At 40.1% G+C, this 26,052-nt stretch overlaps 1 protein-coding gene across 6 annotated transcripts in view; it reads right to left on the reverse strand.

Annotated features, from left to right (window-relative positions):
* The window catches only part of atp8a1 (ATPase phospholipid transporting 8A1), a 108,121-nt gene extending 84,056 nt beyond the window's left edge, over nt 1-24,065 (reverse strand). For all 6 annotated transcript variants that reach the window (XM_008295098.1, XM_008295114.1, XM_008295081.1 and 3 more), the window contains exons 1-2: nt 23,655-24,065; nt 5,683-5,797 (exon numbers count right to left, since the gene is read on the reverse strand). In XM_008295098.1, the coding sequence (XP_008293320.1) occupies nt 5,683-5,797; nt 23,655-23,703 (164 nt within the window). In that variant the 5' untranslated portion in view covers nt 23,704-24,065. The remainder of the gene's footprint in view (nt 1-5,682; nt 5,798-23,654) is intronic.
* Nucleotides 24,066-26,052: the final 1,987 nt, after the last annotated feature.

The following is a 26,052-nucleotide window of genomic DNA, read 5'->3' on the forward strand; positions in this document are numbered from 1 at the left end:
AGAATAAAAAGAGGAAAAGAAAGTGTGTCATGTCGTGAGGTTTCTGATCTGCAGTTACTGGCCTGACTACTCTCTCCAGTGTTTATTGTGCTCTTATGCAACGTTTGCCTGATTTCAATCTGCTATCCTGTTCTCTTTCCCCCTAACCCTCCCCCTAACTAGCTGAGGCAGATGACTGCCCTGCCTGAGCCTGCTTCTGCTGGAGGTTTCTTCCTTTTAAAAGGGGAGCTTTTTCCCCCTTTAGTAATATGTTATAACAATTAGGGATGTTCCGATTAAATTTTTTTGCCGCCAATCCAAATACAATTATTAATTTGTATCTGCCAATGGCATTTTCCTAGACAACATACACTTAAAGTTTTGTAGATTAACTGTATTCAATGCTGGAGCGATCAGAGGAGGCGGCAGTTCCAGGTTGGTAAGCAGAGAGCATTGTAGGAGTTTCCCAAAAGTTCCCTGTCATAAGGTGAAAAGCCAACAAACAAGCTGAGTGAGATACGCAAGGGAAAAAACAAGGAAGGAACAAGGAAGTGGACTGAGAATGCATTATGTGTCTCTTTGAGCGAGTGTGTGAGTGAAGTTAAAATGAAAGTGTGAGCTTTCAACACAAACTCCTGATCATTGTTCTAATCTGCAGAATCAGATTTCCAGATTTTATTTAGCCAGATGCTAGATCACATTCCACCCCCATCCCCCCTCCATTCTAGGTAGAGTAAATCATTCAATATAAAGCACAGCCACAGGAGCTCACTACTACTATTAAATAATTTGCCATACATCATCCAAAGCTCATAACAATACCATGAGTGCCTTCACGTTTATAAAAGGCTTGTGACCCAGCTGGGTATTAAACACCTAAGTGCTAATGCATAGTTACCACCACAGCCTATCCCCTTGAGATATAAAGAAAGAGCAGCTGTGAAGCTCTGATGCAGGTGAGCTGGAAAGCCATGGCTTCATCTGTTTTGCCTTTGAAAGCATTTGTCATCCTGTCTCTGAGACCATTCTTCTCTTCTACTAACCACCTTATTTTCTTCACCATTTTTTCAGATCTCATCTCAAGGGACGCCATGTCTAATCTCTAGTCCCTGCTGCCCATGAACATGGATCTTAGATTTTACTTCCTGGCAGTGTACTGATGATCAACATGATATGAGATGATCACTTCCTCTCCTCACTCACATAAAGATATTCAAATTATAGCCATGAACCACGGACCAGAGGCCATTTTCAGCACAGTACAACCACTAACACTGTGATACATCATTATGGACGTGTATTTTGGTGTGTATTACACGCATATTTTGTTGGACGGTCTTCATCTTTCAGCAACACCATTAATTGACACATCACATCTTTTCCAAACAAAACTCCAGGGTGGAACATTAGTACCAGCCACTCGCCAAATTCTGCTAAAATATGAATGTGATTGGGATATTTCAGACACAAAACAATGATTTACCACTGAGTGGCTGGTGAATTGGAGCATTTAGAGGCATGTTTCTGCCAATACAAAGAATGACAAGTTCAGTATATTCATACTTTATTCAAACTAGGTATTTTTGCATTTCTTTAATTCATTTTATATATCTACATGTTTTGCTGTAACAGCTGACTAAACATTAGATCATTCAGCTTTGAGTAAAGCATTAAAGACAAACCAAGTGCCCTGGACTGTGTGTCTAGCTTCATTCCCTGTCAATAAATGTGTCTAACATCATTGATCTGGACAGGTGCAGGTGTTTGTGTGTCATGGCTCATGGGATACTCTCATAAATATGACATGGATTTGCAAGAGGCACCAGAGAGCGCAAATGCGTTCAGATCACGAGTCTCTCTCATCATTACTGTCATGCATAAAAGCTGACTATCCCTTCTGTCTATCAGCACACAGTGAATACTTTAATGCTTTGCTGAACGCAGACCTTAGAGGAGCCGGTCTCTCTTTTATGCCACAAACACATGATTTTAGCTGAAGGAAAAAACATCTTTAAGTGGTTTCTGCCCTAAAAATAACAAATTAATTATATCAGAAATACACAAATGAGTCTAATGTGCTTTTAATTTCAAACTGCTTTTTTTTTTGTGTGAACTTTTTTGGTTAGGAAATTCTCTCCCTCCCTCCAAGCAGTATATTTGTGACTCTCTGCCTGCTGACAACAAGCATTATCAGCATATATTTAGCCATATACAGCAAGAATCACACCAACAGTCAATCATAGTCAATTCACACCATTTAGAAGTTGGAGAAGCTTTGTATGAATCACACTGTTATTGATATAATGTTTGTCAGTTAAATGCATGATAATATACACATTATGTCTACAGGATGCTTGTATAATCAGACAGGTGGTTAGCTAATGTCTGACGTGACAAAAAGAATGACAATGTAGGTCTTTTCTTGTCTAACTAATTTCATGTGTAAACACAACCGTGCACAAAGCTTGGATAAAGACGACCAACTGGTTTAACCAGTAACCTCGGCGGATGAATGGCCTCGTGTTACATATCTTCGAATCCAAAATGTGCTCCTACGTGTATCTGTAACTACCCACACCAGCAGAAGTACAACTGACGTGGAGGGTGTCACATGCATAGTTTAGTATTTAGTTAAACTCTGCCATCATAATGACAAGATTGAATATGATATAAAAAATCCACCCAGTATATTGAGGAAAATGCATAAATACCAGTCAGTGGAATTAATCACTGTGTGGCTGGCTGAGTAAGACAAGTTCAGATACGCCACACAAGCCAATATGGTAATTTCTATGAGCATGCCTTATTGTGTTTGTGCCTATTTGTTTATTGTTTCTTGAGTTCTTCACAAAATATCAGGGATACTCAACAGTAAAAGGGTTTGCACAGCCACTCCTGTTTGCTACAGGATAAGCTGTCAACATCTCAGCGATTAATCACCTTTACATTGCAACCAGTTCAGCCATCAACCAGAGCAGCTGAACAAACAATCCACAGCAACACTTACGTAAAACCATGGTGCCGGTCTGTGATGGGAGATGGGAGAGGAGTAATATGTGTACATCAGTGTGACGGTGAACAGGGAGCGATGCATTCGTGGGAGAATGAGATCAAGTTAAAGCGAGAAAAGTGTGAGTGTTTTCTGTCTGCTTGTAAGATTAGATTCATCATTTATCACAGGCTCTGCCGCTGTAAGTGTCTCTACAGGTCACTGTGAGACAGCAACCAATCCTGTTGAACAAATGAGATGTTTACAGCAAGCCTATAGCCTGTACCTTCATGGCCTGAGACAAATGTTTGGCCACATTTGGAATTTAAAATCTACAAAGACAAAGAAGAACTCAACAAAAGTCAAGTTATCTGCAAGCAATGCATTTCCCTGCTGAAATAATGCAGTGTTCATTTCATTAATTATTTGACAGAAAACAACCTGGATGCACTGCAGTAAAATCAAAAAGCAGTGGATCTAAAACCAGCTTGAAAAGCTTACTGTGTACTCTGACTTACTAGGTCTGCTGTAAATCTGTGTTGCAAACATTCAAACTTCTACACACATTCTAACTGACATCTTATCAAATCTGGTATTTTCAGTACAGTATCAGTATTAAACAGATTGTCAATCACGTGCCAAGTGTTTCTCCACCTGATTTAACTGGGAGGTAGACAGGAATAGCCATACCTGTGCTCACAATATTCACATCAGTCTAGAGTATTGAGAAATTGTATAAAAATGATCTATTATTCATAATTACCGTATTTTGGCCATGATGTTTGTAGTGTTTACAGTATTAGATTCAGCTGAATAAAGCTAATGTGATATTTTGCTTTATTTTTCACAGTGGGCAGTCTTCCATTGAATAACTGCCTCCAGCAAGGTCACAAAAATCTAATACGCTTTTAAAAAGTAGGCAGAGATGTTCTCTGATAGCAAAGGCCATACTAATTAAACTTTTCTGATGCAATACACTGCAATTCAACATCAACTATCTCGTACTTAAGCAGGAAAAGCTGTCTTGAATGCAAATGCTCATAGATCTAGGACCGTTAATAACTAATGACAATAGTACAAGTAAATGTGCCATTAATGTAGCATCTACCCAACTAACTGTAAAGGGAGCTTCATGAAAAAATAAAAAATAAGAGAGAATCAGCATCCATTGTCTTACGGCTGAGTAATTCAAAGGAAACATATTCTGCAATTTTCTTAGCTGCTTGCGTCTGTTGTTTGTCATTTCGTTGCATGAAGCTGACCTAACAAATGGAATTACCCTACGCACACTTGCATTCATGGGCTTTTTTCCATTTACTATTCCTGTTCAGTTTCTAGCAGTGCCTGTGTAAGCACATACATATCTCAAGTTGCTCATGCAGCAGGAATGCTAACAGTAATATTCCTTGACAGAGGACGGCCTGACCCAACAAACTTGACCTTTAATGCTAAAAGCACTGCACTCCTCCAAGAGGAGCAACAGGATAAAGAGGCCAGTCTGGAATATCTGCACTAATGCTGCGCTTATGATACAAATCTTGCAGGTATTTATCAAATATCATGTGACTGACAGTGCTATCATTGCTGCACATGTGCAACGGCTCTCTCTACTGCACAACAAGAGCTGGCTCTGTAAACTGTTTAAACTATGGTGGATGTATTCAAAAAAGCGTCATAAAAAAGCTGAAAGCAAAATTTTAACGTAAAGAATATTGTAAATCATCTGCCTTTTTCTAGTGTGGCTGCAAAGAAGGAAGTAAACTCCTTCACAAAGTATCTATTAATTTTTCCCCCTTAAGACATTTGTAGGACCATAAAAGATATGTCCAAGGGGCCTTCAAAATGTGTTCAAATTTTCAAGATTATTTGCTTTTGGGAAATTCTCACAAGGCTGACATTTCGGTGGTCGCTGAACAGTCAGAGCATGACTTCATTTAACTGTTTTGCTTGTAACTCTGAAGGTTAACATTGGGTTAAAGGCATGTTATGCTGCAGGTCACCATGAAAACCACTGATGGCCTCAAGGTTGCCAATACCAGGTCAGAAATAGCAGCATGTCCCCTTCAACAGCATAATATTCAAACTAAAACTCTGAATATTCAAAGCAGCTGAGATAACATTTCATTGTCAGTGGCACGGGAAAAGCATGTTCCCTTTAAATAATGACACTGGAAATGCTGGATGGTAAGCATTAGAGGTCAATCTTGTGTGGCTGGCATGAAGCCTTTTTATTTTTATGGCCTACAAAAGCAGGAGCCAATACTGATCCGCTGAACATTAACACCCTACAGTCGATGTTGTCTTCATTTGAAATCTCACAGAGGAGATGCATTATTATGGAAGGTTTGTTGCTGATGTTGCATTCTGAGTTTAGTGATAAACAATGCTGCGTTTGTCTGTTGTTTTTGTATTTTTTTCTTAGGCACCATTGTAGCTGCAATGAGAACAGATATCATTTTGTTTCTCAGAGACAGAGAAGAGGCAGCAAAGAGCACAATTTCCAGCTCAGTGCATATAGTTGATCGAGTTAAGCTGTGAATGTGGGCCATTAAACTTTACAACTGATAATAACTAAATGCAACGAGTTTAAAATTAATATTACCCTGATTATGACCACACACTGCGGCTCTTTATTAAATGATTTTGATCCCCAAATTCTTCATCAGTTCATCAACATTTCCGTGCCAGCACATTTCTATAAATAATCTTCTTACCTGACTCGATTGCTGCAAAACTTTGTGAACTGTGGCTGGTTGAGGTGTATCAGTCGAGCATCTTCTTGGTCAGCCAAGGATGTCTTTTCTGATGTGTCCTCTGTCTTTTCATATCCTGCAGAAAAAACATTTTATACGTTAAAAAAATATGCCTTGAGCACAAACAAAAGGTAAGATGAAAAGGTGTTTTGAAGTGTTTGAGATGGTGCGTGTCGAAAAGTCCCCAAAGGACTCTTTGGAGTTTTGAAGTCAGTAAGTCTTACATTCAGTGAAATCTATAGAGACTTTAGTCGACCTTGATGCTTCAGCTGACTTAGACATATATTATGCAACTTTTTCCACATATATTAATGTTACCCTGAATATTTGACTTATTGTTGCCACTGTGATGGATAAAGTTGACATTGTGAAGTTACTTATTGTAATACTCCTTGAATGAATAAATCTTGTACTGAAAACTGGGAACTGTGTTCAACTGTGTATAACTACAACACAATGCTTGTATTTCATTGCAGCCTTGATGGAGTGCACAATATACGAGTTCAACTGTTAATAGTAGGCTACAATCACAATGCATTGAGAAGACATTTGTAATGTGATGAATACTAAACTTTCCTCAGCTCCGAAGCAATAATCAGATGGCAGTATAATGCTCAAATTATTATCTTAATGGAGTGAGAAGGTGCTTTGGAAAATATAACAGCAGCCCTGCCAAATGGCATGTCACTGATAATACACTTCTTATTACTACCGCCACAGTAAAATGCCAATGAGGAGAAAAGCCCTGTTGTATAATAAGACAAGGAATCACCTGCTTCGTGTACAAAGTATGACTCACACGTTTGTGGAGGACGACAACACTAATACTCCTCTAGTTGTCTGAAGGCAAAGCCTACGTGTTGTGTCTTCTAGCCACAAAACCCTATTTAGGTTCAGTGTGTGTGAATACAACTATGTTAGCAATATAAAACAAACCGATGTTAAAGAAGAAAAACAAACATTTTGACAAACCCAAAAAAACAAAGAGTAATCCATAGTCGGATTAGCTACGAGATGTTCAAAAGCTCACATTTCAGCCATTGGACTGGTGACAAGTCTTATTGTGGCTAGAAATGTGTGATAAGAGAGGAATTTCCAGTCAAGACTGACATCCTTTAGAGAACAAAGAACTTATCTCGTGGATCATCTGTTGTCAGACAACAACAATCAAGAGATACTGTACATGGAAGACCTTTAACAAACTGCATTACTAAATACATTTCTAAATACTTTTTTAAATTGAAAAACTACGTTGCTATGGTTAAAAGTGCAGGAACATAGCCCCACAAGAAATCCTCAGACCCACTTTGCTGTGATACATAAAAGAAGAGTATAGAGAACCCATTCATTACTCAATTAATCATTCCATCTTTCTCTGTCTTCTATGAAAAAAAAAACAACAACAACAACACAGAATTGGCAGAAGGCACCATTCAGTGCTGAAAAACCCTCTCCCTGGGTAGATGAAACTCTTATTCTCTTCGTCTCTGGAAAAGCGAGGCAGTGCTCTGCTCCCACCAAGTTCAACAAAGTAGGATGAATCTATGGTGGCTAAATCAACACTACTGAGGTATGCTGAGGGCTGTAAGTGGGTCGCAGAGATGCTTATACATGTAGTACATTTTTCAGGTGTTTTTTTTTTACCCACACAAATGATTTTTTGATTGGCAAAAGGCATCGCTGTCTCTTAGTTTGCCTCTATAGACAGGTTTTAACACATCACAAATGCACGCCCTGTTCAGCGCAGCTATGCAGTTAACATGCAGTTAACGTGCATGCTTCCCATGCTGCAGACAGGTGCTGCATCATGTAGAAAAGATGTCAAGGGATGTTGCAGAAAAATCTCAAGCCAAAAGCTTGAAGCTGTTTGGTGCAGAACTGGAAGGCTAACAATGAATGTAAACTCCCTATAGAATAGAGAGTGACACGCAAAACAATCACGTACAAGGGTTGGTCAGGCAAGATCCAGAGGATGAACAGGGTTTAATCCAACTCTACACATTAGGGTAAGGCAATCATGACTTGGTATAGCATTCACATTTCTCATTTTGAAAACTTTGTCAAAAGTCCATAAAATATTCTCAAATAGTGGATTCGGTCTCTTTAAATGTTCAAGAAGTAGTTTACCTGTTTAACACTGCTGATATTGAAAGTAAAGTTGAAATAATTAGGAGATTATTTTCTTAAATCAACTAGAGAAAAAACAATCTGCAACAATTTTGGTCTCCAGGTCTGAATTACAAAACACCAAAATGTTTTAAGGCAACAGTTAGGGGTCTTTAAAAGGAACTTTTCATACATTTCATTGACCTAATCTCCACCTGCCATTTTGAAGTTACAGCAGTTCCAGTTTCACGTTGACACAATGAAAAACAAATGCTCTACCAAAGTGGAATCACATCTGACACTTCTACAGAAGCACATTTAACAGGGATCATTTTGTTTGCAAGATGAGAAATGATTTTTCTTTTTTCTAAATGAAGGTCCCTGGGGTTCACATTTCCCTATCCTCATGTTTTAATTGATATGTCTAGATTAGTGCCTTCAGCAATGCCAAGAGAGCACTACTGTCAAACTCTCAGGTCAACAGTATTCCCATACTCTCAGATTGCATGCATATGATCCGGTGGGTGCTGGACGGCCTTCCCCAGCATGTAGTGGTTGTGACATTCGGGGGATGTGAGGTAATGCATGCATAGCATAGCTTCCACAACTACAGATACAGTAAACCCTGGAATTTAACATGAAAAGAAGGACCACTCGGAAGCACAGATAGAGGGGGACACCAGAGAAGGGAGCTGGTTTCTGAAAACATAAACAACAACAAAACGCAGTGTCATGAGGTACTGTAACCAGAGCCCCTGCCGGATATGCCCCAGTTGCAGCCTGCGCCCCGAGCCCCTGCCTGCAGTATTCCTTTCTTGTCATGTCAAGTCAAGAGGAAACAAAGTGGAGGGCTGACACAGTCTTCAAAGTCACGCTTCCCACTTTCACCGCTCTTCATTTTCCCTCTTATTCTCACCTTACGCTTAGCACTTTCTCGCTCATGTTACTCAAACCCTGAATCTTAAATTACAGCTCTTGTTATTTTAATGATCCACTTGGCTTTGAAAAGAGGATTACTGAGGAGTTGCTGCCAAACATCATCTCCTGATAGTTTCTCTCCTTAGCGCGTGCTCTAGGGCTAAAAATAAATGGCACCCTGCAGTCATTTGGTCACCGGGGAAAACATTGGCGATCCCAGGCCTGTTATGCAAGACGTCAGATCACTATAGGTGGTTTATTGGATTAGCGTGGTGTCAAAACGGTGTGTGGACACAGCAGCAGGGGATTTAAGAGTGGTGCTTAGTACTTAAGAAGGGGAACTTCCTTTCTGTTGACAAAGAAAAGGTATATGCTTCATTTCCCCAATATATCGTAGTCTATTAGTGATTCCTTCTAGTTCTGTTTTTAAGTCTGTAGTAAGAAATAACTTGGTAGCTTTTGAATTTTGAAGACGTAAGACGTGTTAAATAAAAGCAATTTAGGAAATGTACGGTTTTACCCAGAAATAATCAGTTTTAACATTTAGCATATCCAGTGTGCCAAACAAAAGATGAGTTGATATTACATTTTTAAGCAATGCCATCCAAATAGGGGATAAATTAGACCCCAGCAGGAGAGTCTAGTGAGCTTTCAGGCCAGGTGATGATTTACAAAAAAAAAAAAGGTCTTATAAAAGCTGAGATCTTAAAAATCAATACCAGGTGTCATCACACCATTACACACTATTCCTAAGGGGTTGATTCTACACAACCATGGGTGCTTCCTTCATAAGAAGAGGTAACTGCTCTCCTGTTTGCACATCAGAAGATCTTCATCTATGCAAAATAGAGAGAGAATTTTCAGCCAAAAGCTCATCGGGTAACAGAGTGGCAGGTGGTTAGCAATGAGTAACGGCTCTGAGTAAAGGTGAGGGAAAGGACATTGACTCAAAGGCATCCTGCCTCACTGAGTCTGGAATAGATGAGGACTGGGCTGCTGGTACAAATACACAGAACTTTCTTATTTATTTCTGTAGTAGTCATAAGGATCTATTCCTTTGCACCTTTGACATATTAGTTTGGCAGTTACAACACAGTAGACTTATGCAATTAATTTCCTTCAATAATTGCAGCATCTATGGGACTTTACTGCCTGCAGAACATAGGTGGAGGGTTTTTGTAACTACCTGTAATGTCTCAACATAAAGTATCAATGTCAGAAACTACCAGAAAATGAATTAAAACATCACAGATTCATGTCTGGCTTGTGGTTACGTATCATTCCCACTTTCTCTCTTCTTGTTTCCTGCCCAAAACCAGCTTCTCCAAAAATGATCGCCTTTTTGAAGCACTATCACATGACCAGTGTTCAGGTGACACTCAAACCTCTGGGCTGCCTGAGGAGATGTCAGTGATAATCAATTATATGCCAACGAGAGATCTCTTGCACACCAAGGAACAAATCCAACAAAGTTAGTCAAGAAGCAAAATTTTTAAGCACCTTGGGTAATCAAGGAATTAGTGTCAGCAATGACAAATGAAAACAGGGGACTGGCGTTGTTGGTGACTGCAGCATAAGGCCTGTGTGAAATAGCGGGCCAGAGAAGCCGGCTGAGCAGCTGTGATTGATGCTGTGTCTCTGCGTTCTGAATGAGCCTTCGCAGCAGGAGTCCGTGTGCTGGGGTAGGCCAGGTGCTGCAATGCACCAGTTGCAGCTGGTACTGCTCCTGCTTAACTTAGTCCTTTTCCTCTCTCCTTTTACCAGCTCTGACACAAAAGGTTGTACACTATGCTCAAGCAAAAGCTGACAACAAATATTCTGTATTTGACTGTGTGTATAATATGCTGGTTATTGTTCCAAACAAAGGCCCTAATGTCATAGTGCTGTTAAAGATATCATTTCCTACACTTTACAAGGCAGAAGTTTATCTTGAAAATGGGGCAGAACACAGACAGGAACAGACCAGGAATAAAACCGTGCACATACGTCGATCAGCCACAGCATGAACTACTGACAAGTGAAGGGAATAACATTGATCATCTCATTACAATACAATGTTCTGCTGGAAAACTCTGGGTTCTCACACTGTTGTGCATCACTGGTAGAAACTAAGCAGGTTTCTAACAATTAGGCAGGTAGTTTTAATGTTGTGGCTAATCAGTGTATTTTCAAAGAGTGGACTTGCTTTGATGATGCTATACAAACTGGTCTAATAATGACAGTCTATCTTGTTATGGCACATATCATCCACTTACTTTAACAGTCAGCAGTGAGTAAGTGCAAGTACAAAAATTTCCCACAATGAAAAAGTGGTTTCATTATATGAACACGCCTTGTCCTAAAAATCCCCCACTGCTATGCCTCACCTCTGACAGGTGTGTATATTATGGTCATGGGACAGTATAAAATGTTGATGATTCACAATTGGATTTTGGACACAGTCCCAGAAAGCTGAGACAATGACTCAGTGGTTTCCTGTTAACTAAATCATGCAAGTCAGGTTAGTCCAGCTTCTACCACCAGCATCAGTGATACAGGAAACCCACAGAAGCCACAGGACTTTTACTGCTGCAGATATGGTATCTTGCTAAGCCATAAATACACAAATGCTTTTGAGACACTGTGACGTATCTTGGAGTTTTGCATTTAAATTACACCCATACTGGAATAGTGCCTTTATTTATTTTTTTTCCAGTGTCCTTTATATGAATATAAAATCACTTTTTACACAGCTTGTACTCTTAAGTTTATACTCTACACTATGATCTACTGTGATCAGTGTTAGAAATCAATAAAAAGAACATGAAATACATTCGCTTTTATATTGTCCAAACAGACAAATAGGAGTACAGGAGAAAAGAAAAACGCATACACATTTCAGCATATTACTAAAATAGTGTACCTGTAACAAGACACATCCTCATATTTTCTTCCTAGGAAAACCAGATACTCATTAACAGAATAGTGGAAGCTACATATGCAATCAAGTATTGATGTGGATCATATTGGCAATACCAAAAAATGGCCAACCTAAATTAAACCACGAAAAAATGCAAATGAACAGAAACATGTTCTAGAAGTTGCTACAGTAGGGGCAACACGTCGAAGTCCTCATTTAAGCCAGCAAGAATATTCAACAGGCTTCTTGCTGGTTTGGTTGATCACAATGTTGTTTTAGAAATTACTTGTATTTTTTGTTCAGACATTTCTCACAGCAGCCATTTTGACCTGAAAGAGTACTTAAACACAGGTGACACTAATGTCATTAATTTAGGCTCTTTACCGAAACAGAACAAAACCTTCATTAATCCCATTAGTAACAACTGTGCTTACCTACTCTTTCATGTCTCAAAATGGCTGCTGTGAAAAAGATTGGCTGCTTTGGTGAAGATATAGTGAACTGTGTTGCCTCCTAAAATGTTATGGAGTAAGTCTACGGTTTGCTGCAATACGTGCTAGCATGGTCTCTTGATTTATAACAGGTTCTGTTTGATTAGTGAGGAGCAGAAATCTTAAACAGTCTTATGGCCATTTAAGTTCAGTTGCACACGTCAAGTCCTCAAGAGCTTTCCAGGTTTTCTTGCTACAGCTACTATTCTTGCACACCTGATCCAATTAAAGGCTACATGTTGAAAACTATAATTGGATTTGAGAGTAAAAGTACAGCTAGAGCCAGACAGCAGTCAGCTGGGCTTAAGAAGTTGCCAGGGAAACACTGGTCTAACACTCTGGCCCATCAATATCACAGTTTAAGTTGAATTGGATGACAAAAGGCAGCTCTCCCTTATATTCAATAGTTGGGATGCTACGAGAACTAAAACTTCGGGATCAAGTCCATGCAAAAATTCTACAAACATGACAGTATTTGCTATGGTACTGAAGGTATCAAAAGTACCACAAATGTTTCTCTGCAATGGCCTCAGTAAGGAAACACCTTAAACCTCACGAAAGAGCTCAAAACTTGTCGAGAGTTTCAGTTGCTGCTTCATATTAATAGCATGACAGCTGCATATGTTGTAGCAATGTTCCACTCACAACATTCACAGAGACACGCTGAGCTTGTTTAGGCTAACATAACAATAGCTCATAATGTGAGCCAGGTACTGCTGATAAGATTAGCATTCATTATTGTTCGGTATGTCAGCATGTTGCAGCATGTTTGTGTGTGTGTCATTCTCTGTAGTTTTCCTAATGGTATCAGCATGAGGAGAACGTTAAAAAGAAGAGACAGGTCCACAGTTGACCAACACACACACATACAGTAGCCAGCTCTATCTGAAGCCTTTCAGAGGCAATGAAAATATGAGTAAACCTCACATTGAAGTTCTCATAAGGAAAATGGATGAGTCAGTTTCATGACATAACTCTTTGTTTAAACACATACAGGCTTTGTGTAATTAATTACACCTATGCTAATTGATATTTACATTCTTTTTTTTTTTTTTTAGCTTGCTGGGCACTGCTGTAGAAATGCTAATGCGATCATAAAAAGTTGATTGTTTTATAGTTTTGGGCACAACATTGTTTAGTTTTAAAGAACTAATGATTTTTTTATTGAAGAAAGCTCCATTCTAAGTTTGTTTGTTTTTTAATTCAAATGTTGGATTAGATTAATTTCACTGGTTTACTTTTTGATGTGGTATCAAAATCACGTCAAGAACCGTACGAATTCAATGGTATTGCTACTACTAAGGTTCTGGTATTGTGTCTCTATACTATAACAAAAACTCCTATAAGCACAACATAGTGCAAAAATGGGTAATTATGTGGAAGTAATGTTCTTCAACCAGCAGGATTTGCACACCAGTTGCATGTTGCTTATCATTGATTCTTTTGTCTGTCTTGCATGTCATGTAACATGCGTGAGCTACTGGATACCTTGAATTTCCCCAAGGCGATGAATAATGTATCTATCTATCTATCTATCTACCTATTTATGTAAGGGCAACGGTCAAAGGAACAAGTCTGGCATTCATGTGCAACCGATTGTAACTGTAGCCTAATTACCAAGTAGCACACAAGGCCAACAGGCCAATGCTGCAACCCAAAGAAATTGGAGGTGAGAGGTGGAGGAGTTTATTAAAATAGCTTTTCCCATATCCGCTTCATTTCCTTGGTTTCTAACACACTCTGTGGATAATGTACTGAGTCACAGATGTCTCAGTGGGAACTGCTCTTAATATTCCCTGGTGGACACTGTGCATTTTCTCTGCACTAATTTCATTAACTGCAGGCGTGTCACGGCTCAACTACCCTGACATCAATAAGGAGAGCAAGAATGGGAAACTGGGCAGATAGTCACTGTGGGCATAATTCTTAGTCTGTGTTATATTAGGCTTCACAACAACACCTTTCATCTATTATTTCAACCAGCCTGCTACCATTGCTAGCTGGTCATATAAAAACAGCATAAGAGGCATGGAAAAAGAAGAGAGAATAGAGTTACAAGGAGCCAAATAAAGCTCAGATGGAGTAGAGAGCAGTGGCACACAGCTCTGGAGGGGAAGCCTCTAGAGGAAGGATCAATGCCACCAAGTGTCGTAATGAGTTTGGATGCAGGCCAGATGTCAGGATTATTGCTTGTGTCAGCCAACAGACAGACGGGTGGAACAATAGTCACAAGGGGGCACGTATTTTGGAGAGGGTGCCCAATGGGCAAAACTGGGCTCAGGAAGGCTTGGCAAAGACACGCTGGTCTTCCCCTGTCTGTCTTCGTGTCCCCTGCTGAGTGTTGTAGGTTACAGAGGCACGGGGAAACCATCAGGTAAGGAAAATCCCTGTTGTATACGAGATCCTTAAAGTTATGTCACGACTTATTTCTAGATCTTTTTCTATAGGTTTGCAAAATGAACCGCTAAAAATCATGGCAACAACATAACTCATCCTAACCGTAAGTCACAAACTTCCAAATCCTGGAATTTCAAGAGCAACTTATTGTACCTCAGTGCTTGTATGATGGAACAGTGTTTGTACATAAAAACAAGTTAAAGATAAACCCATCCTCCACAGATTTATGATATCCTGGGTAGTGATGTATTTCCTCAGGTCAGGCAGAAGTGGTGGAGGTGGAAAATTATTGCTGCCATGACTGTCAACACGAGCATGATTAAACGCATCTAATGGCAGCAATGACAGGAACAATAATGACCTGGTAGTCAAGCATATTATCTAGCACAGCATCTCATGAGACTCGGGGTTAAATATCAAACACAAAACCACAACTGGCGATACGCAGCTGACCAACATCTGAAAAATATGACTGGTATTTTGGTTCCCTATTGCTGCGGAAACTCCACTAATCCCTGTTTTAAAATAGATGATCAACTGGAAACAGTTATTGTGGTCTAAATGTATTTTTAGCAAGCATATCCTATTCATTTTTTTTTACCTCAAGTAAAGCTTTTATAACCAATCATTAAAGATATGATGTCATATTCTGGCTGTATTTCATAGTCTTCTTTTGGTCAGCACTTACTATACCTTTGATTACACAGTGATGTTTCAATTGGATCCATGTCTGATTCTTCAGAAAGGCCCATCAGTAAATTCCCAAGGGGACAATACAAATCTAGAGGAGAATCAAAATGTATAAAGGCTTTTTGTTCTTCCAGAAATAGATCTGAGCAGAGTCCAGTCTAACTCTGAGATACAGAATAAGCACTAATGAGCCTGAGAGACTTGTAGGCTGGTCAATAAAGTGTAGATGAGGAGACACGTGATCTGGCCAGATCCAGGCTCCCACACGAATTTTTCAATAATAGCAGGCTAGGAGGGGGCAGGCAGCTTGGGGCTACTGCCACTGATCTAACACGAGCAAACGAACAGCAGCCAAACCACAGTCAAGGAGATTTGTGAAGAAAAACTGCATCCAGTACTTCACAAAACAAAACAAAAAAAATGCAGGGGAATGACAAGTGACTTTGCTTCTGTAGAAATGCTTTGCTTGAACAGACCACTCTGTAGCAAGTATCAGAAAAGAAGGAAGCGGAAAGAGTGAGGCGTTACATGGAGTTCAACATCCTTAGCCTGCACGTTGTTCACCTTAACCTGAGGCTATTTACCATTGTTATTAGGCTCAAATTAGTTCCAAATCACTGGACTTCAGGATGTCTCAATCTCACAACCCAGTGAGCCTAATGTGCCATTTATATCTGTTCATCGCCACCACAGAAAGATCTCTACATGATTCATTTATGCCAGATAAATATTTCAGTAGACAGAGCCGCTACGCTCTATTCATGGGAATCAAGGTCTCTGAGATGAAAGCCCCCTCCCTATCTCCTACCATTTGTGAATGGGGAGAAGAGCTGGGGGCAGGGGGTGAATATAGATACTGCTTCAGTCTAAGCAACAGCAACATCCATAAGTCGCTTATCAGATCACAATGCTGTAACCAGCACTCACAACAACAACACCAGGGCAGCTGCAGAATTAATCCCCCTCCCCGTTTGGCTCCGTCTGGCTCCTCATAGGCTCAGGCTGGCTACAGTGGGACAGGCAGTCCAGGGACAGCACGGGCAGCTGGGGCTTGCAGTGACATCACAGGGATGGCTTGAGCTTAGCTTAGTGAGGGATCTGCAGAGAGAGAAACCTTTCCACTGTGTGCGACTTTATGAATGATAAAAGCAAAGCGCATATGGCAAACAATTCAAAGGTGTGAAAGCAGCAAATAGACCCTGTGGGTCTCAGTCACTCAGTAACAGTGTCCCTTAACGTCATCAAAAACGCATGTCGAGAACAACCCACCAGTTTCCACTAACACACAAGGCGTAATAAACTTTATGAATAAGGCTCCGCAGGACTGTACTTAGGCTACATGTCGACATCAGCATGCCAATGTTATTCAAATGACAATGCTAAAATGCTGATGTTAAGCCACTGCGATGTTTACCACGTGTGTAGATTTCAGGGGCATACATCCCCTTAATATTTAGAAAACATGCAATGTGCAAAACCTTTTCTTCTTTCATAACGGCTATGACGTCTACTCTCAGACATGAATAGGTGCTGCATGAACATTTAAAAAGGTTACTTCCCCAAATATAAAACACAAACAAGGACAGAGGAGTAATTCATGCATATATATGTGTGTTGGCCCAGCAAGGATCATATTATATGAGGAAAGTTGATCTACAGGAGAATACATATTTGGAAGCAATACAGAATGCCCGAGAGTCTGCCTGTACTGTATTCCATCATGTTTTGCATTACCCTTAAATTATGTTTTCTTTTACAACATTTAAGACGTTGATGCAAAAAAAGGCACAAATCGGTGCTTGAAAATGTTCAAAATTTCCCAGTGAGGAAAATGTTAATTCTAGATATATTAGTTTTGACAACTAGGATGTCGTCTCCTGTCTGACAGGTTTAGCAAGACTCTCCTCTGAAGACAAACATCAAAAGCTGTTTATTCAGACTGCCTAAAATGATATACATTCAGGTAAACGCACAGAGGAAAAACCAGTGATGCTGTTATTCATCAGAGACCAAGAGGAAGAGATGCACATATCAAGCATTTAACTTTCTCACTGGAGACGACGAATTCACCTCCAGTCACCTTCCAACAGTCAACACTTGTTTTCTTTACAGTTTTACAGTTGAAGCTTCTATTCATCACTGTGTGCATGACTAGGAGCTGACCATGCCTGTCAAACATGTTTCGCCATTATATTTTATGTTATACAAGCGTGCAATGCAGTTGTGTTTGGTAAGAAAACCTAAATAGTGATGAGAATTCCAACAAGTTTTCAGGATAATTAATAAAAGACAAATATTCAGTATTAAACCAAAGGAGTAAGATTCAGAACAAGGGCAACAAACTTGGTAAAGACAACCACATTAGTTTCTACCACATATTCTCTAACCATAATATCCAAATGGCTGAGTAGTGACAATTAATCCACGCCAGTGTTATAGTGATGCTTTTGACCCGATGTGACATGTCTGAAGATAAAACTGGCAGACCAGCACCTCCATCACGCACAACTATAGTGTAAGTAACACTTGTGCACAACACAGGAAGCCTTCCTAGCAGCATAATAGAGGAAATAAAAAAAACTGCGTATGCCGTCCTTGTTTAGAATCGATTCAGGCTTCAGTTTTCAGACCAGGCCATCTATTTATATCAGTTACAGTGCTGCTTTTATTGCAGGAGCACAGGTACCCATGAAAGTGATGACTTCATGTCTTGTAAGCACCGCCATCCAAAGAATATCGCCCATATAAGCCAAGCATTATAAGATTATAAATAGGAAATGTAGATTAAGCTACATCCTACTCCGGTAAAATGACAGTTATCTGCTTAGTTCTCTACAGTAGTACCTGATCACTAAAAGTCCAAACATTTAGACTCAGAACTTTCAGGTATTCTCTAAGCAAAGCAAAGGCATAATCCTGACAGGGGTGTGTCAGCTGTATTACATTTTTGCATGTGTTTTAGGACTGAGCCATCTATCTGTGGAAGCAGCACCGCGGCCTAGTTGAACACAAACTGAGCTGAGACAGGATCAGGGTCGTAAAATTCACGAGCATGCAGGGGTCAAGGACAGCAGGAGTTTCATCTTCCCGACCATTGATGGTGTTGCTTTCCTGTGGAGTGCCTGCCGACACCTCTCTATCTGACCTCGTCATCCCGCTGTGGCACATTCACATTCACTGTCTCCTGGCACATGCAAGGATCGCTGCATTTTCCTGCTGTTCAAGTGTGTCTGTACCACACAGACAAACACAAAGAGGACAGAAAATTCTGCATACCAGCAGTTTAGGGCTTCCTTTTCAGTATCTGAAAATATTTTGTGATTTAGAGGAATAAGGTGTGAACTGATTTACTGTAAATCTGATGGATACATTGAGATATGGGGAATTTATCTCCCTACAAGCATAAATTTATAATGCAGCATTTCAGTGGTTCATAAATAAGATTCGATCTGTGCAACACTGCTGAGGATCCTCAGCTAACCTGTAGATCAGAGAATCTAATCAATTCCAGAAGGTGGACAGTTCAGGGACTCAGTCGAACGTTCAGAACATTAAGACATTACATAGCATGTAATGTTTCTTTTCACAAGCTTTAAATATTCTTTTATATTTTGGTCAAGGCAATGATGCCCTGTTTAGACCCGGTCGTGAAAAAGAGTCAACGCAGGTACTCCTAATCTGAGTTTTCTCCATCTGAAAAAGGCCATCTTATTCATACATTCTTTCTTTATTTTTTTTATACTAAGAGGAAAGGCCACTAGATCACTGCACTGCATAAATGCAAAATATTGGTAATTTTCTTAGCAAAAAGCCCACAGGGATGCAGCATTTTAATATTTTTTAGGCTTGACACAAAAGCTTGGATGATCATTTATCAAATACAGCAATAAATGCTGTAAGAGCAGACGTTTTTTTGGAAAAAATTTCTGATATTGAATTATTATTACGTGTATTCAATCAAGCCAAGTAGACAATTATTCTCAGGGTCCAGCTTTTTAGGAGCTATTTTTCTGGGTTATTATTATCCCAAATGGAATATCTTTGGTTTTCAGACTGCTGGTTGGACGAGCCACCTTAGGCTTTCAGATTTTCCACATATATTTGACATTTTATAGACTAAATTATTCATGATAATACAGATTAAACTATGATGAAAATAACTATCGGTTGAAGCCCTAAAGGCCAGTGCAATTTCTTGTCAAACGCATCCTCTCTGCAAAGGTCTCACTCATCAGCTCATGGGTCCTCCTTGTCTGAGGTCGATATAACGATAAGCATGAGCAAACACTGGAATAGGTTCTGTGTCTCTGCATCAGATGAACGGTGGGCGCTTTGTCTGTGCATCCGTCTCTGTGTGAACATGTGCACACAAGCGTTTTCACATCTCCCCTTCCTCACAGTGACCTGCCACATCCACTTTGCCTTGCAGACAGAGAAGAATCATTGAGGTGAGGGAAATTGAGTATCAGAAGAAACACATATTAGACTGGCTGCAGGTTAGCGATGGAGGCAGGACATGAAGTGGAAAATAGAAGAGAGGAGATGTCCCATGCCGGAACATAGAGAGGCCCGAGGGGACTTGATATGACACACCAGCGGCCCCAGACAGGGGATTTAGTGGCGTGTTGGGCTTTTGTGCCACATTATTATCAGCCAGTGATCCGCCAGGCACATGGGCAGCTCTCGATCCCTTCAGAAGGGAGCAGTCTATCCCCCTCCAGTCTCCCTCCCCATGCTGTTACCACTATTCAGACAGACTGAGGCTTAGCTGGTGTTATTAAAATGCTACAGGGGAAACATCCTGCTTCACTTACGTGTAAAAAAAAAAAAAAAAACCTTGAGTATGACACAAAGGTAAAGAGATATTGCTTTAAGAAAAAGCAGGCTACTTTGTGTCTCTCTAAGCTAGTTTGTAGGCAATCAGCGCTGAAGAACACCCATCATGTGAGTCAGCTGCCCAAAAAAAAAAAAAAAAAAAAAGAAGGTGGTAAGTTGACTGATTCATGCTCACAGAACAGACCTACCTGCCTATCTCCACCTTTAGTGTCAATCGTGAGAAGGGATTTAGCCGGTCTGCAGATAAGCACGCAAGCTAAGATGGCAAACAGGATGCTCGTTGCCATCTGTCTAGCCTTAACTTGTGTGGCTTCTGTCAATCAGCTTTTCCATCTAGACAGTGGAGGCAGGTATTAAGCACCTCCCCGCCATCATGGAAATTTGTATTGAAGAGATCAGCGTCTAAAGGTGCCTGTCTGTCACTGCAGGATCACACATTAAACAGGCTGATAGCGACTGACGTCACCTGTATCCCAAGTGTCCCAGATAACGTTATTTTGGCAACGCATTTAGGGACAGGCTGGCAGTGATGTCGGATGTTTCCACAGCGCACAGCGGAGGAGAGTGACAAGGAGCGGAGCGGCACGTGGTGACCAAGACCGGGGAGTGTGCAGCATGGAGAGCTGACGGACAGGCTGCTGATGGATTAGGTGGTAAGCCTGGCAGAGGGCTGCCCTTTCTAGATGGAAGCCTGCCTGATGCACTGTGGTGATTAAAATATAAAACTGAAGAGTGGGGAGTGTGCTTAAGCTCTCATAAAAACAGGCAAAAGAAATGTTGCGGAACAGACGCGTGATTAAGCAAAATAGGGAAACAGATATGGAGCCATGAAGCTGGAAAGTATGTGATGCCAGAGCAGCAGCTCAGGTCGTCAACCTGGAAGCACATGGGGTGATCAAATTGAACATTCAGAAAAATGCTTGAAAAGAAATCGTGAAACCGCTATTTTCACTCAAGCACGGGGATAAGAGCACAACAGAGTCAAGTGAAGTGAAAAGCTAAACAGTTTGCTCTTTGTAAGCTAAAAAGGTGGTGTGAGGGTGACAGCAATAGCTGATGCATAATTCATGTGTTCGCTCTTGTGACTGCAGCAGCCGCATTGAGCAACATTTTAATATAGAATCTATATTAATATTTAATTATTTAGATCCGTAGCAGTGGCCTTCAGTGGAATACCACTACAATATCAGTTGTGGTGCATAGGATGACAAATTGGTTTACATTTTCCAACTCATGAGTGGCATTTTAAAACCAAGTTAGCAAACTACCACCAAGCACATCAACTTTGTACAAGAGGACAGCCAATCTCCAGTGAGAGATTCAACTGGCTTACACCATTCTTGCAGAACAAAATATAGGAATTTGAGGGGAAACTCAAATCAACTCCACAGAACAATTCTGGCTAAACCACCAAATGTCAGGAGTTCTTTTTTGTCTTTTCCACATTCAAATCAGATATCAGTTACCATCACTGATCATTGCTGTCCATCTCACAGCCATTCATCAGAAAGACAATCTCACAGCCATATAACTTGATCTGTCGTGTGAAATTCACTGCTTTGTTTAGACTGGTGACATCAAGGCCACCTGTTGTAAGTATGGATATATGAAGGTCTGACAGACACAATATGGAATCATTTTTTTGGCTTATATTGTAAACATGTCATTTATCAGGTTAAATTGTGTTTTTTTATGGTAGGGCTCAATATCTGGATGATAGAAAGATGCTCAATTTTAAAATATTCCAAAATCCAGTTGGAAATAATGGTCATTCAGGCAGCTATTACTCCCACTATATTCTGGTGCAATTTCATGACACTCAACTGTCCACATGAGGTGTTTGATTACTGCTTGAAAATCTGGCTAAACGTCTTCTATCTTGATGATCTATAGTAGGTAAAGTTTTTCTGTATGATGCTGACAAGATGCAACATTACTGTCCTGTCGCTTCACTTTTTTATGCACACAAACTTAGAAAATCAAATTAAAAGAAAAGTCATAAATCATAGCTTCAATAAATGAAAATGTATGCATTTGTAATTAGAAATGGAATCAATAGTTCGATCTATCACGTACAAATATTATATCAGGGCCAATACTGGCAATGGATTTTTAAGCAGTTTTTTCCAGTATGGATAAGCTGACAAGCTGGCCTTAGTGTTTTACTTGTCTGCAGCAGCTTGCAGACAGTCCTTTATGCTTACAAACACTGAATTTTCAAATCAAGGTGCATGTCTCTAGAAATGTATTTCTCTCTGCAGTCCTATCAGCTAGGGTGAAGGATAAAGTTTCAAAATACTTCTTGCATCAACGCAACTATTAAATTGTTTTACACAATTACTACATTGTGTTACTCAGCAATGTTACCATTGCAACATAGCAGCAATGTAACTATTTTTAAGTCATTGCAGACATATTACAGTCTTAACAAGAAGCACATAGAGAGAGTTAAGGTGGCCTTATCTTCAGTTTGAGTTATGGAACAACTTACCCAGGAGTATATAAAAACCAAATGAGAGAAAGTTCATTCTAATTAACTCTAAGAGACCAGGCTGCTTGCTTTAGCAGCCAAATTATGTACTCAACAGCAATAACTCAGACTGAGATATTACCCTGGATCTACAGTTATAAATCAAACCGAAGCCATCCCAAATCAAACCATACCAGCACCGTTACATTCACTGTGAAGGGAAACAGAAACTGCAGTAAGCATCATAAATAATTGGATATATTATTGATCCCTGCAGATAAATTCTGCCTGAGTCCTGCGAGGTCAGAGGTCATGGTCCACTACAAAACAGTGGTTCGAGGGATTTAAAGTCTTCATCAAGAAACCGTGCAAGACTGTGCACCTGCAGCCAGCAGCATGTGTCACGCCACCGATGCTCTTCTGGATAAACAGACACACCTTGACCTCAAACCCAAAATCTACATCTGATCACTAAGGTAAACAGATTCACTTGTGAGCACGGTGAAACACTTAAAGTAACATCCTTGTATCCGCATGCCTCTTTTCCTGGCAAACACAGCAGAGATGCAGTGGAAAGTTACTGGTGCAGTGAAGGAGTAGGGGTCCCAGCCGAATTACAATAGCTGTATTATCAGAGCCACACTGCTGTAGATGCCAGGACATGCAGGACACTTGTTATGGAAGCCTGACTTGTGGCTACAGGCAGTGAGCTCCAACTTCACCTGCTTTCTAAGATGATGGCACCTTTGCAGAGGGGGCAGGACAGGACCATCACAGCCTAGATTGGTACCTGGCTTTCAGCTGCATCCTACACTACTTTTACTTCAATTAGTCAGGGGAACGTCAGGGTTTTATCTGCAGGTTTAGACACTGTCACTTTGGACGAACTTTTTCTAAAAATAACAGTTGAGGCAGTCATTTTTCTGGAGACTCCTTCAGAAAACTTTCAAGGCCCCGCGGGGTTTCCTGGACGCCTGTTTGTGTACCGTTAATCACAGCTCGAGCTAGCAAGTTACTGCTGCCGGCCGGCCTTCTTGCAGTAACAATGAAATATCCGTAGAATGGTGGACATGGTTTTCTAAAGCGTCTCTCACACACAAAACCTATTAAAATTATCTCCACATACCCTCCGACCGGCTACGAAGATCAGACATTGTTCTCTGGACGGGCGGCATCTCTCCACGCAGAGCCGGGCGACGGCACCTGTCAAGCGGCCGCGGCTTGTTGGTTTTGGTCCCCGCTGCTGCTGCTGCTGCTGCTGCTGCTTCTCAACCGAGAAGAAATTCAAAAAAAACGGCTGAAATTCAGCGGAGGAGCGTCTCTCATGCGGACCGGACTGCTGCGTGTTTACTGCTAATGAGAGACGTAGACGAGGGATGAACAACTTTCATTTCCCAGCAGTGACAGAACCGTGCTCGGCAGCGCGGCGCTTCATGGATCCCCCCTCATCCCCCAGTTCACACGGCGGAACAGAGCCGATAGACGCCTTCGGTTGAGCAGGAGTGGACGCGGACTTACCATAAACTGAAGTGAGGGGGACCGTGCCGCCTCACATTATGGACCGTACCACATGCAGCCGCAGCAGGAGGGGGGACGCTGGACAAAACAACTGTCATTTCACCGCGGCAGGGAGTAAAACAATTCACGAAATTGTTTTATCCCACGACGTATGAAAGGTAAATTGCTGTTTTTTAATCGCTGTGGGTGATAATGTTTACAACGCGGATATGTTGTCAAAATTGGCCCACAAAACGCTGGTTGGCGTGAACGCCTCCCCCCTCTGCGGTAGATGTTGTTCACAGGTTGGGAGTTGGCTTTTCACAATTGAATCGTGTTTTTGCATAAAATGTTGTTATTAATGTATTAATAGTTGTTGCAGTGTCAGCAAATGAAAACCTCCGCCACCCAACGAACGGATGCGATTTAAAATATCTCCAAACATGTAAAACAATACATTAAAAATATTTTTTAATGCACGGAAAGCTTCAATATAGTAGTATTTTACAGTACACGCCACAATGTTGACGTGTTTCTTTGTACTACCTGGCTATTAAACCGTGCATATGTTTCACATTCATTATCTATTATCACTGCAGTGTCTGCAAGTCTTTTTGCAATATATTCATAAAACACAAACGTTATAATTATGCATGTTGGATTATTAGATACATTCCATAACACACTGGAAATGTATGGTTAGATTGCATTTAAATTGTACTAAAATCAAAATCATAATGAAAACAAATTTTAACTGATACAAACAATGAAAAACATAGAATGTGATTATACTGACGAAGCAAAATGTGGACAATACATCAGAAGTCTGTCAGCTTTAGAGAAAAGTGTTTCTTAATGCAAGCCCATGGAACAGCTGAACAATTGTACTTTCCTAGTAAGCTGTAAGCTGCTTTTTCCATAATTATTGCTGTATGATTTAATTTTTATTCTCACTTTTTTAAACATTTGATATATAGACAGCCTCATTTGTGAAGAAATATATTTGTATGAAATAAAATAAAAAAATAAAAACAAGAATGATCCTTGGATATCATCTTGGATACTTTGCACTGAGGCCACATATTGAGAGAATCATTCCAGTAGTGCATTGTGAGCAGCAACTATTCAGCAGGAGCAAATACCAACAAATTAAGATGAACAACAACTAAAAAAAATCATTAAAGTGTTCATTTACTCTGTTTCTCTACTCTTTTGCTGTTATAGTTCTGCCTGTTTTTTTAATATGCGTTACCTCGGCTATCCCGTCCATATGCTTGTCTTCACATGTGTTTATCCTTGTTATTTCCTCCATACATTTATATTCTCTATTGCATGTTACAAACTGTGTGTCTTTTCTTCCCCATTGTTTGTACTTTGTCCCTTTTGTCCTCTCTGCATGTATTTTCTGACTCTGGTGCTGCACAAGTCTGATCTGCAGTCTACTTGTCATAGCAGTCAGTCCAGTGTTTATGATGTTTGTCTGTTAATCTCTGTTCTCATTTCCTCTCTGCACTTTACCCTTCACTCCAACGGGTCAAGGCAGATGAGTCTTCCTAAGTCTGGTCTGTCTGTTTAAAGAGAGTTGGTCCTCTCCACTGTCACAAATGCATGCTCATAGGGAATCCTATAGGATTTCTTGAGTTGCATAGCTGGTACTATTTTAACTTTCATTTTAGATTAATCATGTTAATATTTATGATTATAATACTGTAGAGTGTTAATGTTTCATTTCATCAGCTAATTTAGGGTTTTAACAGCAATAGAAAACATCTCAGATAAATTCACAACATAATCCCCCAGTATTTAAACTTGTTAAGTAAGTTCATAATGCCAGTATTATTTCTATACTGAAACCATTCTGCCTCACTTGTTTTAAATGTGCTCTATAAATGACAGTCACTTTACCTGACTAATAATTTTAGCAATTTGCAAACCAGGAGCTTAAATCTATGTACCACTTTACAGTTAAGTGTCTTACTTGTGGTTTATCAGTTTTTAGCAAACACTTTGGTAAAAAAAAAAAAAAA

Source organism: Stegastes partitus, unplaced genomic scaffold, assembly GCF_000690725.1.
Source record: "Stegastes partitus isolate 25-593 unplaced genomic scaffold, Stegastes_partitus-1.0.2 Scaffold22, whole genome shotgun sequence".
Classification (NCBI taxonomy): Eukaryota; Metazoa; Chordata; class Actinopteri; family Pomacentridae; genus Stegastes; species Stegastes partitus.